The sequence below is a fragment of the Salvelinus alpinus genome, chromosome 13 (assembly GCF_045679555.1).
Source record: "Salvelinus alpinus chromosome 13, SLU_Salpinus.1, whole genome shotgun sequence".
Taxonomy (NCBI): domain Eukaryota; kingdom Metazoa; phylum Chordata; class Actinopteri; order Salmoniformes; family Salmonidae; genus Salvelinus; species Salvelinus alpinus.
Window position 1 is genome coordinate 7,773,534 of NC_092098.1, and position 15,012 is coordinate 7,788,545.

Sequence of the window (15,012 nt, forward strand, 5' to 3'; positions counted from 1 at the left end):
AGTTAAGAGGGGGATAGAGGCGAAGGACAGATCCACAATGAGGGACAGTTAGATATTGCTCAACGACTATGATATATATATACAGGCACATTTTGGGGATGAAAGCTTAAGTACACAACTTCTGAGATACCTACCTTAAAATTCTCCTCTGTCAGACCCTCGTCTGTTTTAGCACTGCGGATCATGGCTGCTACATACCTCTTCACCAGGTTCCTGATCACCTCCTATACACAAAGACACACAGCAGAGAAACAATCACATTAGATACACTCCTACAGTATGAAATGAGTGGTGAAGTCATGGGCACATTCTAGAAACAAGCATATTTTTCTTGGTAAGCTATTTTTGTAGACTTGTACCTCCCTAAATAGGAAATTATCTGAGATTTGGGGAAAAAGGCTCTTCCTTCCTTGCATGCACACATTTGCATGTTGTATTTAATAAGGAAAAACTGTTTAGGCATATTCATGACATTTGTATTAGCTTGAGTTGAAAATCTGGATGTACATAACTTTGCATTCATTTGCATGTTTAGGACACAATGGACCAATGGTTGAAATCAAACCAGACTTTTTCTTTTACAGAACAATAATTTGGTGTAAAAACAATTGAATGAATTGTGGAAGAGGATATTTGTGGAGGTGTTTGTAGATTGCATCTAATAGTGTGCACTGGAAGGGTAAGAGATACACTATACAAAAGTATGTGGACACCCCTTCAGATTAGTGGGTTCGGCTACTTCGGCCACACCCGTTGCTGACAGGTGTATAAAATTCGAGAACACAGCCAGTGCAATCTCCATAGACAAACAGGCAGTAGAATGGTCTTACTGAAGAGCTCAGTGACTTTCAACGTGGCACCGTCACAGGATGCCAGCTTTCCAACAAGTCAGTTCGTCAAATTTCTGCCCTGCTAGAGCTGTCCCGGTCAACTGTAAGTGCTGTTATTGTGAAGTGGAAACGTCTAGTAGCAACAATGGCTCAGCTGCGAAGTGGTAGGCCACACAAGCTCACAGAACGGGACCGCCGAGTGCTGAAGCACGTAAAAAAATGGTATGTCCTCGGTTGCAACACTTACTACCAATTTCCAAACTGTCTCTGGAAGCAACATCAGCACAATAACTGTTCGCCGGGAGCTTCATGAAATGGTTTTACATGGCCAAGCAGCCGTACACAAGCCTAAGATCACCATGTGCAATGCCAAGTATCGGCCGGAATGGTGTAAAGCTTGCCGCCATTGGACTCAGTGGAAACGCATTCTCTGGAGGGATGAATCATGCTTCATCATCTGGGTTTGGCGGATGCCAGGAGAACGCTACCTGCCCCAATGCATAGTGCCAACTGTAAAGTTTGGTGGATGAGGAATAATGGTCTGGGACTTTTGTTCATGGTTCGGGCTAGGCCCCTTAGTTCCAGTGAAGGGAAATCTTAACGATACAGGATACAATGACATTGTAGACGATTCTGTGCTTCCAACTTTGTGTCAACAGATTGGGGAAGGCCCTTTCCTGTTTCAGCATGACAATGCCTCTGTGCACAAAGCGAGGTCCATGCAGAAATGGTTTGTTGAGATTGGTGTGGAACAACTTGACTGGGCTGCATAGAGCCCTGACCTCAACCCCAACACATTTAGGATGAATTGGAACGCCGACTGCGAGCCAGGCCTAATCGCCCGACATCGGTGCCCGACCTCACTAATACTCTTGTGGCTGAATGGAAGCTAGTCCCTGCAGCAATGCTCCAACATCTAGTGGAAAGCCTTCCAGGAAGAGTGGAGGCTGTTATAGCAGCAAAAGGGGGACCAACTCCACATTAATGCCCATGATTTTGGAATAAGATGTTTGACGAGCAGGTGTCCACATACTTTGGATCATGTAATGTATGTAGGCATACCACTCACCTCACCACATGCACTAAGAGTTGCCTCAGTGCATCCCTTTCTCTGATAGGTTCTGCCCTATTCCCCAAACTCCTTCATTTGGAGCGGCAGCTGTATTCTTTGATACAGCAGTTTCATTAGACAGCGCAGGCTCCAGTCAATGCATTCGGTTTTACAAGTCAGCTGAGGAGCCCCAGCAGCACAAGGCCTTAACTGGGGGAAATGAAGGGGAGGGGGGAGAGGAGGGTCGCCAAAGGTTGAGCTAATTGCAATTACTGTGATGAGCACGGACTAATAAACAAATGAACATCCCACTGGGCACACACTGGTTGAATCAACATCATCTGTTAACCTATTGTAACGTGGAATCTTCATCTTAAATACGATGACTTAACCTGACTAACAAGTTGTTACATCAATCTTATTTCAACATAATCATCAGAACTGTGTAAAATGTTGAAATTAGGTTAAATTCCGCATAGAAACTTTTGAAATCTTTTTCATCCTATCATCATTGCCAAGTTAAATAAAGGTTAGTTTAAAAAGTATATATATTTAAAAAACATTCAATAATATATATTGTTGGGTGGTTGAAATGTTGGATTTCATATTTGATTAGACATATTTATTTTGACCGTATTTCAATGTTGATAGTAAAAATCAACGTTACGTTCGAATCGACAACATGCTGTATGTGAAAGTAAATTCAGAGTGAGGTTGGGTTTATGTAGGCTACATTGACATCTGATTTGCCCAAAGGACACCATCATTTCAACGTGAAGCTAGGAATATTATCATTCATCCATTGCTGATTGGATCTTTGGAAGTTTAGAAGTAGTGAACATTAGCCTTTTAAATGTTACGCTAAATGCAGGATATTAATAATAAACTTTTACCTTTGGATATTGTTTTTTATATGTGTTATTCCTAATATCTACTGTATATACTATCCAAACAGTAGATACCTCTCCTTCAAATGTTGATATTTGGTTGCGTTCACAATTAAATATCCAATTTGTCTACAAATTAGTTATTAATATGTTGGATTCACGTATCCATCTCAACCAACAATCTAAGTTGTGGAGGAAAAAAAAGGCATTTACTTTCAACTATTCTTTTATTTAGGGTGTCTACGCAAATGAGTATGGAAGCTGATCAGTGGTTAAATGTGTTGACGTAATAGCTCAGCTGAAACAAGCACAGCTTGTTTCTAAACGTTAGAGGTAGGTGTCTGGATGGTAGACTTGTTCTCGCCGATGTGCATTACCCCTCATAAACCAGCAGGAGTCACTGTTCAGGCAGGAATCGTTGGCCTGTGGCTTCGTATTTTATTTCAATGCCATTGAAACAATGACGTTGATTCAAACATACCATTTACTATCAACATTGAAACAAGATCTAATGAAATATAAATATAATATAAAATATATCAACCACCCAATATACTGTATATTGAATATGGGACGAAAAACATTTGAAACATTTCTATGTGGATTTTTAATTTAAACATATACTGTACATAGTTCTGTGATTATGCTGAAATGTGATTGATGTCACAACCTGTTAGTCACGCTAAGTTATTGTGTTGAAGTTTGACCCTAATTTCAATGTTTAAATGAGATGAAAACAGTACCGGTTGATTACTTTTTTTTTCAAATCCAAATGTGTTTTTCCATGTAGATTCCACATCACAATAGGTTGAGAAATGATGGTAAAACAACATTAATTCAACTAGCGTGTGCCAACTGGGACATGCCTGGGATCAAAATGAAACCTACCACCAAGCTCACCACCACCATAACGACGACACATCCAGTAACTGACACCTGTTCCCCACTTTGCCAAAATGTCAACAGCGTAATAATAGATTCTAATACATAGTGTGCAGTACAAATGTTCTTCATGCAGCTCAACAATGAGGCGTCAAGAGGTTGTGTTTGTGCGTGCGTGCGTGCGTGTGGACATGCATACGCTCTTGTCCATAGTTTTTAATGATAGCAGCTTTTTACCTGATAATGCTGGTTCTGAATCAGGTTGTCAGCATGCCGCTCCTAGAACAAAATGAAAAAGCAGACGAATGAAACAACTTTTGTTCGTGCGCACCATTTATATTAACCGAACAAATGTATTGGTATCACTCTAGTGGTGTCTCTGCTGATGCGTGTTACATTTGTACTGTGAGAGTGACGCAATGCACATGTTCTAAACAGGGGATAAAGAGCTAAGGAATTTAAGGTCCAGAAGTATTTGGACAGTAACGTTTTTGTTTTGGATCTGTTCTCCAGCACTTTGGATTTGAAATTATACAATAACTCTGGGGTTGAATTGCAGACTGTTAGCTTTAATTTGAGGATATCTTCATCCATAATGGGTGAACCGTTTAGACATTGCTGCACTTTTTGTATATAGTCCCCCTCATTTTAGGGAACCAAAAGTATTTGGACAAATTCACTTATGTGTATTAAAGTAGTCAAACGTGTAGTATTTGGTCCCATATTCCTACTGCCCAATGACTACATCAAGTTTATGACTCTATAAACATGTTGGATGCATTTGCTGTTTGTTTTGGTTGTGTTTGAGATTATTTTGTGACCAATTGAAATGAATGATCAATAATGTATTGTGTCATTCTGCAGTCACTTTTATTGTAAATAAGAATATAATATTTTTCTAAACACTTCTACATTAATGTGGATGCTACCATGATCACAGATGGTCATGAACGAATCTTGAATAATGATGAGTGAGAAAGTTAGAGGCAAAAATATCGCACCCATGGAACGATAATTTCAGACTTTGTTCCACTATATTTTCTCCTCTTCAAACCAAACTTCTGATTCAAAAGGGTGCATATCCATTATTATCCAACGTTATATCCCAAAACATGTGTCTGTTGTGTTTGGTGAGTAGGTGAAGGTAACGCGAATGCCTCTGTGTAAGCGGTAGTGTGGAGTAGAACAGTGGAACGGTAGAACAGGATTGCTGCTGGTAGAGGAGAGAAGTTCAGCTGACTGGGAGACATCCAGTGTATTTGGAGCCTGAGGAAGGGTTGCTTGGCAACATGTGCCTGCCCACTGCAGCTGGATGCTGGACCACCAGGATATACAGTCCCTTGTCAGTAACTTCACAGCTGGGGGAAACTGATAGCCCTAACAATATTCTCAAGCTCTCCATAACATTTACAGGCAAGGATCGCATAAAACGTATGGGATTGTGTTATTATATAGAAATGGAGGAGCAAGGCGATGATTGTAGTAAAGCAATCTCATGTCTTTCACTGATATGACACAGCAAAAAGGAAACTGCCAGGTGAGAATTGAGTGAGTGTGTGTACACGGTATACTATATTGACTGTACAGGTTTGTAAATGTGGTACCGTGAACTCCTTTAAGTTCTCGTGTTTCCTCGGGTCGTCGGGACTGGGACGGTCCCGTCCACACAGGCGGTTGTGCGTCCACACACACAGGTACCACACTGACTTGGGGCTGGGGACGATGTTGAAGGGCGGAGGGAGAGTTCCTCCCTCGTCAAAATAACTCATCCACAGCTTGGTGCGGGCAAACTTCCATTCAATGTCCGCATGATCCTGTACAAGGGTATTTAGATATTAAAGGAGGGCTGCACCATCAGAAATAAATCTCTCTTACATCCTATGCGATCACATTTACTATCACTGAGAGTGATGAAAAACCCACTTAATAGCAGGGCTAAAATAACATTTGATCTGCTTGAAATAAATTGTTTCCTTAACATGTAGTTACATCCTGTCTTCCCTTTCCCTAGATGTGCCTTAGGCAATGCGCTGTTCTCTGATGGGGTTTGGTTGGTGGATTGTAGGATCTGTGTGGGTGTGGTGTGTGTGTGTGTGTGTGTGTGTGTGTGTGTGTGTGTGTGTGTGTGTGTGTGTGTGTGTGTGTGTGTGTGTGTGTGTGTGTGTGTGTGTGTGTGTGTGTGTGTGTGTGTGTGTGTGTGTGTGTGTGTGTGTGTGTGTGTGTGTGTGTGTGTGTGTTTTGTCCCTGGGAGCTGTGCATTTTCACACAGCTCCCAGGGAGAGTGATACATGGGCGGGAGGCCCTCTACCATCGGGTTACATAAGCTCTCGCAGAAAGGTTAGTTGGAGGAAAATAAACAGATATAAATACGTCTCTGTGTGATGCCTGTGTGATGCCTGTGGTCCCGTGTGGCTCAGTTGGTAGAGCATGGCGCTTGCAACGCCAGGGTTGTGGGTTCATTCCCCACGGGGGGACCAGGATGAATATGTATGAACTTTCCAATTTGTAAGTCGCTCTGGATAAGAGCGTCTGCTAAATGACTTAAATGTAAATGTAAATGCCTGCAGCCCCATAACTACAAACTCTCTAAGATGTGTGACCTGCCTTTCATGATCTACAATATTTTATCGCAATGACTCATTCTGGTTCTTATTCCTGCTGAGATTGAGAGACACTTTGCATAACTTCTTGAGATCAACTGCAAGCGCCGCTCGATCATTAAGCACCAGCAAGAGCTCCACGAAAAAGATGGGAAGGGCCATGTGACTTCCCCTGATAAAGGAGCTAGCAGACAGCTGAGAGAGAGCTGGACAGAGAGAATCGACGTGACGTGACTCACAGCGATGAGCTGATAGGAGTTGTTCATCATGGCGATGAGCATGTTGAGCAGCACCACCAGGGAGATAACGTTGTAGGTACCGAACATGGTGGCTCCCACAAACTCTGTGAACTCATGGCGTGCCTTCACGTTGGTCACGTACAGGTTGAGCAGGCCGAATATCGACCAGAACAGGGACTGCAACGTCTCAAACAGCCTGGGAAAGAACAAGATTTTTTTTATACAGATTTTCTTCTTTTTTTTAAAAGCCAAGCAGCATAGCCTTTGAATCCTAAAAATATGTTTTGCATTACAGTTACTCAATGTAATATTACAACCTAGAAAACAGATGGAGGCGAGCGATGCAAACTGCTCAATCTCCAAAATGACTCAGGGGCTGGAGGAAGCAGATGAGATTTAGTACACTGCACTATTTTTTATTCATTACGTGACAGGGAGAGGATTATGTGCATACTGCAGGTTTCTGTGTGAAACCTCGGGGAACATGTGAAAAAGTGCTTTTCAATGACAATAGGCATTGGAGTATCAGACCCTGTGTGGAACCTGACACCTATTCCAAACCTGCCACCCACTTCCCGAACAATTCGTATCTCTTCATGTTCCGTCTCGGCTCCCCCCCCAATATCTTTCAAGCTCCTTCCTTAACCCTGCCCTCTACCTCTTCACTCCCCTCCTTGTTTTAGAAAGTACTCGTTTCATTCATCTCTCCACACGCTCTTCTTTCTCTGTCTATCCAAACCCCTCCTTTTGTCATGACACACTCTTTCTAGGACAAGGGGCCCTCAGATGACTCACGTAGAGAAGGCGTTGTTCTGCTTCTCGCAGCGGATGCCCTTGCAGTTGTTGGGCTCGTCCGAGGCCTTGGTCTCGTAGTAGAAGTACAGCTGGTTGAGCCCGTTGGCGAAGGCCAGCAGCACCAGGCAGTAGATGAAGAGGAACTTGAGGATGTCCAGCAGCATGCGTCCCAGGGAGATCTGCAGAGGCCCCAGGTGGGAGTTGGCTGTGAACAGGGAGATGAGGCGCAGGGAGCTGAAGATGTTGGCGATAGCAAACAGGCCCTCGGCGATCAGCGTCGGGTGCCACATCTCCCACTCCTCCCGCGGCCGAGAGCTGTTGTACTGTTGTTGAAACGGAGAGAGGCTGTTAGCTACCTGCCAGAAGGCCATGGTTATCATATTGCAATGTGTAAAGCAGGCAAAAAGATATAGACAGGAATTTCTTAGCCCTCAAAATATCATCAACTCATCTTGAAAAGATAAACGTGTGACTTACCTTGAAGTAAGCAACTATTTTGAGTGAGATAGTGGCCAAGTAGAGAGAGTTCATGGCAAAGTCCATCAGGTTCCACCAGTCATGGACGTACTCAGTGAAGCCTCCGTCCCACATCTCCTTTATCTCAGCCCAGATAAAGCCTGAAGGGCAAACAGGTGTCAAGTCAGTAAGACACATGGCATTGCACACTACAATTAATGTCACCTGTCATGATATTTTTTTCTATCAGCACAACTAGTCCAAATCAGAAACAGATTAATGGCAGCAAATACAGCATTGTATTTCTCAATATCCACCCAGTTACCAGTTAGATCCTGTTAGAGATGGATTATAATGATAAGGCCTGAGTGTGATCATGTAAAAAGGTACGACACTGACCGTTAAGGATATCTCTCTAGCCCTAAACCTCCCCCATCACTGCCTGCCACCCCACCCCCTGCTCACCCAGCACCCAGGGAAGGATCATCCACTCCACCACGGTGGGTGGCGGGCCCTGGACATGCAGGTCTGTTCTCACGATGTGCTGGGAGGCCAGGAGGAGGAGGAAAAGAAAAGTCAGGTAGGAGGCTGTGTGGCAGATGAACTTGATGAAGGGCTTCTTGATGAAGAGGCCCAGGGCGCTCTTGGGGGCCAGCAGGTAGACCAGGGAGAAGATGGGGAAGAGCAGGCCGATGGTGAAGCAGGTGACCAGCTTGACCGCCCAATGGCGTCTGCGCCACCCGGGGAAACCGTCGTACCACAGGGTGGCCAGGAGCTGCTGACAGTTTGGCTGGGACACAAACTGGAGAGGAAGAGAGTATCAGAGATGGAGGGAAGAACATCGGTAAGGCAAATCGAAACGGCAGTATCACCCTTGGCATGTGCTATACAGGGTGATACTCAACCTATGTCACAACTCTCCTTCATTGGCAATAGATAACAGTTCAACTCCAGCCAACACCGGTCAAATGATTAGATCAACAAATAGAATAGAAGTGCCTGGGGTAAGAATACCACAATGGATATTGTACACATCTCAAATAGGATTCTTCCAGTGCTTCGGATATAAAGTTGATGTGTGCTACAGATCATAAAGTTCCTGGCTCTTGCCAGCTTCCGTGCAGTAAAACTTACTTCCCAGTGTTAGTCCCCGGCGCTATCCTCCCACTGATGACCCATGAGGTTGGCACTGCAGCTTATATCCCCCAAAATACCCAAACAAACATCCCTGCAAGCTGCACATGGAATACAACTGAACAATACCCAAACAAACAGCCCTGCCAGTTGCACATGGAATACAGCCGTGTGCAGATCTACTTGCTGTAGTTCGAATTTCTGATATCTGATATGTTGTAAGCAGCATTGGCTTGCTCATTCAATAGTGCTGGAAACAGGCTTTTTTCGGATAGTTTACTGTATCACAAATTCATCAGGACAAGATGAATCTATAACCCATCTATAAACTAATCTATAACCCATCTACATTAACTCATCTATAACCGATCTACATTAACTCATCTATAACCCATCTGCATTGACTCATCTATAACCCATCTATAAACTCATCCATAACCCATCTATAAACTCATCCATAACCCATGTATAAACTAATTTATAACAATAACTATAACATCTATAACATTAACTCATCTATAACCCCATCTATATACTCATCTATAACCCATCTATACCTCATCTATAACCCATCTATAACTCATCTATAACCCATCTATAACCCCATCTATAACCCATCTACCTTAACTCACATTTAACATCTATAAACATAAGACATCTACATTAACTCATCTATAACCATCAATAAACTCATATATAGCCCATCTATAAACTCATCTATAACCCATCTACATCAACTCATATATAACCATCTACATTAACTCATATATAGCCTTGTACATTAACTCATCTATAACCATCTACATTAACTCATATATAGCCTTGTACATTAACTCATCTATAACCATCTACAACCGTCTATAAACTCATCTATAACCCCTCTATAAACTCATAAATAACCCATCTATAACATCTATAAACTCATCTATAACCATCTATAAACTCATATAAACCCCCTCTATAAACCCATCTATAAACTCATATAACCCATCTACATTAACTCATCTATAACCCCATCTATAAACTCATCTATAACCCATCTATACCTCATCTATAACCCAACTATAACTCATCTATAACCCATCTACATTGACTCATCTATAAACTCATCTATAACCCATCTATAACTCGTCTATAAACTCATCCATAACCCATCTATAAACTCATCTATAACCCATATACATTAACTCATCTATAACCCCATCTATAAACTAATCTATAACCCATCTATAACCCATCTACATTGACTCATCTATAACGCATCTATAACCCATCTATAAACTCATATATAGCCCATCTATAAACTTATCCATAACCATCTATAAACTCAAATAACACATCTATATTAACTCATCTATAACCCATCTATAAACTTATCCATAACCATCTATAACTCATCTATAACCCATCTACATTAACTCATCTATAACCCATCTATAAACTCATCTATAACCCATCTATAAACTCATCTATAACCCATCTATAAACTCATCTATAACCCATCTATAAACTCATCTATAACCCATCTATAACTCATCTATACCTCATCTATAACTCATCTATACCTCATCTATACCTCATCTATACCTCATCTATAAACCCATCTACATTGACTCATCTATAAACTCATCTACAACCCATCTATAAACTCATCTATAACACATCTATAACCCATCTATAAACTCATATATAGCCCATCTATAAACGTATCCATAACCCATCTATAAACTCATATTTATTTATTTTTTATTTCACCTTTATTTACCCAGGTAGGCAAGTTGAGAACAAGTCCTCATTTACAATTGTGACCTGGCCAAGATAAAGCAAAGCAGTTCGACACATACAACAACACAGAGTTACACATGGAGTAAAACAAACATACAGTCAATAATACAGTAGAAAAATAAGTCTATATACAATGTGAGCAAATGAGGTGAGATAAGGGAGGTAAAGGCAAAAAAAGGCCATGGTGGCGAAGTAAATACAATATAGCAAGTAAAACACTGGAATGGTAGATTTGCAGTGGAAGAATGTGCAAAGTAGAAATAGAAATAATGGGGTGCAAAGGAGCAAAATAAATAAATACAGTAGGGGAAGTGGTAGTTGTTTGGGCTAAATTATAGATGGGCTATATACAGGTGCAGTAATCTGTGCGCTGCTCTGACAGCTGGTGCTTAAAGCTAGTGAGGGAGATAAGTGTTTCCAGTTTCAGAGATTTTTGTAGTTAGTTCCAGTCATTGGCAGCAGAGAACTGGAAGGAGAGGCGGCCAAAGGGGGAATTGGCTTTGGGGGTGACCAGAGCGATATACCTGCTGGAGCGCGTGCTACAGGTGGGTGCTGCTATGGTGACCAGCTAGCTGAGATAAGGGGGGACTTTACATAGCAGGGTCTTGTAGATAATCGGGAGCCAGTGGGTTTGGCGACGAGTATGAAGCGAGGGCCAGCCAACGAGAGCGTACAGGTCGCAGTGGTGGGTAGTATATGGGGCTTTGGTGACAAAACGGATGGCACTGTGATAGACTGCATCCAATTTATTGAGTAGGCTATTTTGTAAATTACATCGCCGAAGTCGAGGATTGGTAGGATGGTCAGTTTTACGAGGGTATGTTTGGCAGCATGAGTGAAGGATGCTTTGTTGCGAAATAGGAAGCCACTTCTAGATTTAACACTTTGGATTGGAGATGTTTGATGTGAGTCTGGAAGGAGAGTTTACAGTCTAACCAGACACCTAGGTATTTGTAGTTGTCCACATATTCAGAACTGTCCAGAGTAGTGATGCTGGACGGGCGTGCAGGTACAGGCAGCGATCGGTTGAAGAGCATGCATTTAGTTTAACTTGTACTCAAGAGCAGTTGGAGGCCACGGAAGGAGAGTTGTATGGCATTGAAGCTCGTCTGGAGGGTTGTTAACACAGTGTCCAAAGAAGGGCCAGAAGTATACAGAATGGTGTCATCTGCGTAGAGGTGGATCAGAGACTCACCAGCAGCAAGAGCGACATCATTGATGTATACAGAGAAGAGAGTCGGCCCAAGAATTGAACCCTGTGGCACCCCCATAGAAACTGCCAGAGCCCCGGACAACAGGCCCTCCGATTTGACACACTGAACTCTATCAGAGAAGTAGTTGGTGAACCAGGCGAGGCAATAATTTGAGAAACCAAGGCTATCGAGTCTGCCGATGAGGATGTGGTGATTGGCCAGGTCAATGATAACGGCTGCACAGTATTGTTTCTTATCGATGGCGGTTAAGATATCGTTTAGGATCTTGAGCGTGGCTGAGGTGCACCCATGATCAACTCTGAAACCAGATTGCATAGCGGAGAAGGTGTGGTGGGATTCGAAATGGTCGGTAATCTGTTTGTTGACTTGGCTTTCGAAGACCTTAGAAAGGCAGGGTAGGATAGATATAGGTCTGTAGCAGTTTGGGTCAAGAGTGTACCCCCCTTTGAAGAGGGGGATGACCGCAGCTGCTTTCCAATCTTTGGGAATCTCAGACGACACGGAGGAGAGGTTGAACAGGCTAGTAATAGGGGTTGCAACAATTTCGGCAGATAATTTTAGAAAGAAAGGGTCCAGATTGTCTAACCCGGCTGATTTGTAGGGGTCCAGATTTTACAGCTCTTTCAGAACATCAGCTGACTGGATTTGGGAGAAGGAGAAATGGGGAAGGCTTGGGCAAGTTGCTGTGGGGGGTGCAGTGCTGTTGACCGGGGTAGGGGTAGCCAGGTGGAAAGCATGGCCAGCCGCAGAAAAATGCTTATTGAAATTCTCAATTATAGTGGATTAACTCTGGTGACAGAGTTTCCTATCCTCAGTGCAGTGGGCACCTGGTAGGAGGTGTTCTTATTCTCCTTCTTCTCTTCTTCTTTTTTTGAGTTTGTGTCACAGGAAGCAAATTTCTGCTTGAAAAAGCTAGCCTTGGCTTTTCTAACTGCCTGTGTATATTGGTTTCTAACTTCCCTGAAAAGTTACATATCACGGGGGCCGTTTGATGCTAATGCAGAACGCCATAGGATGTTTTTGTGTTGGTTAAGGGCAGTCAGGTCTGGAGAGAACCAAGGGCTATATCTGTTCCTGATTCTACATTTCTTGAATGGGGCATGCTTATTTAAGATGGTGAGGAAGGCAGCTAAAAAAAATAACCAGGCATCCTCTACTGACGGGATGAGGTCAATATCCTTCCAGGATACCCGGGCCAGGTCTATTAGAAAGGCCTGCTCGCTGAAGTGTTTCAGGGAGCGTTTGACAGTGATGAGTGGAGGTCGTTTGACCGCTGACCCATTATGGATGCAGGCAATGAGGCAGTGATCGCTGAGATCTTGCTTGAAAACAGCAGAGGTGTATTTAGAGGGCAAGTTGGTAAGGATGATATCTATGAGGGTGCCCGTGTTTACGGCTTTGGGGTGGTATCTGGTAGGTTCCTTGATCATTTGTGTGAGATTAAGGGCATCAAGCTTAGATTGTAGGATGGCTGGGGTGTTAAGCATGTCCCAGTTTAGGTCACCTAGCAGCACGAGCTCTGAAGATAGATGGGGGGCAATCAGTTCACATATGGTGTCCAGAGCACAGCTGGGGGCAGAGGGTGGTCTATAGCAGGCGGCAACGGTTAGAGACTTGTTTTTAGAGAGGTGGATTTTTAAAAGTATAAGTTCAAATTGTTTGGGTACAGACCTGGATAGTAGAACAGAACTCTGCAGGCTATCTCTGCAGTAGATTGCAACACCGCCCCCTTTGGCCATTCTATCTTGTCTGAAAATGTTGTAGTTAGGGATGGAGATTTCAGAGTTTTTGGTGGTCTTCCTAAGCCAGGATTCAGACACGGCTAGGACATCCGGGCTGGCAGAGTGTGCTAAAGCAGTGAATAAAACAAACTTAGGGAGGAGGCTTCTAATGTTAATAACCTCACTAGGGTATGTCTAGCGTCCCACCTGGCCAACATCCAGTGAAATTGCAGAGCGCCAAATTCAAATACAGAAATACTCATTATAAAAATTCAGAAAACATACAAGTATTTTACATAGGTTTAACTTCTTAGCGCTAGGGGTCAGATTATTATTTATTTTTTTAAATAACGTGCCCAACGTAAACCGACATTTTCTCTGGCCCAGATCGTAGAATATGCACATAATTTACAGATTAGGATAGAAAACACTCCAAAGTTTCCAAAACTGTCAAAATATTGTCTGTGAGTATAACAATACTTATTCTGTAAGCGAAAACCTGAGAAATTGTAACCCGGAAGTGATTAAAAAATTTTTTTAAACTGTGTTTCCTGGCCCGTCTAACCTCCATTTAAAGGGGTATCAACCAGATCCCTTTTCCAATGGCTTCCTCAGGCTGTGACCAGGCTTTAGACATAGTTTCAGGCTTTTATTTTGAAAAATGAGCGAGTTTTTTCAAAAGTAGTCAGGTGTCCTTGTAGTAGTAACATAAGGCAACTGGATGCTAATGGTAGAAGAGACATATAGTCTGACAATTCCAATAAGACACATACTAGAGAAATATGCCTAAGACAATTGGACACATTAATGAAAGGGGGAGACACATGGTCTGCTGACCTGACACTAATGATAAAAAGGACCCATAGTCAGCTCCTTCTAAAAAGAAGGCGTATAGTACAGAATCTGCTGATTCCAATAAAGGCAAACTGAACAAAGAGTACATTGACACATTATGCTGACACACTAAAGATAGAGGGATCCATAGTCAGCTGCTTCTAAACAGAGGTTTATAAGACAGAATCTGCTGATTCCAATAAAGGCAAACAAAACAAAGAGTACATTGACACATTATGCTGACACACTAGGATGGAGGGTCCGGCCACCATTGTAGTCTAGCTGAGAGCAGATGTGGGCGTTATTGGGCGTGAACAAGCGGGAAGCTTGAACTAGAGGATAGTGGTGGCGAATGACTTGAGAAGGGAGACTTCATTTGCATAAGGGATGGACATAGTGCTATGTGTGTATAAATATAGGAGCTAAGGCTCTGGGAAAAGAAGGGGGGTTCCGCGGTGGGTGTTCCGCGGTGTGTGTGCCGCGGGGTGTGTTCCGCGGACATTCCAGATTGTGATACAATTTGTATTAAAAATCTTATTTGAGTTCACAAAGTTCTTGTAAGAGTTATATTTGAAGTGATTTTC

General features: G+C 42.7%; 1 protein-coding gene across 2 annotated transcripts in view; it reads right to left on the bottom strand.

The window, feature by feature from the left end:
* LOC139538051 (short transient receptor potential channel 5-like) overlaps positions 1-15,012 on the bottom strand; it is a 37,209-nt gene that overhangs the window by 2,359 nt on the left and 19,838 nt on the right. For both annotated transcript variants that reach the window (XM_071339985.1, XM_071339984.1), the window contains 7 exons: positions 8,206-8,542; positions 7,762-7,901; positions 7,285-7,607; positions 6,490-6,685; positions 5,255-5,464; positions 3,888-3,929; positions 135-224 (listed from right to left, as the gene is read on the bottom strand). In XM_071339985.1, the coding sequence (XP_071196086.1) occupies positions 135-224; positions 3,888-3,929; positions 5,255-5,464; positions 6,490-6,685; positions 7,285-7,607; positions 7,762-7,901; positions 8,206-8,542 (1,338 nt within the window). The remainder of the gene's footprint in view (positions 1-134; positions 225-3,887; positions 3,930-5,254; positions 5,465-6,489; positions 6,686-7,284; positions 7,608-7,761; positions 7,902-8,205; positions 8,543-15,012) is intronic.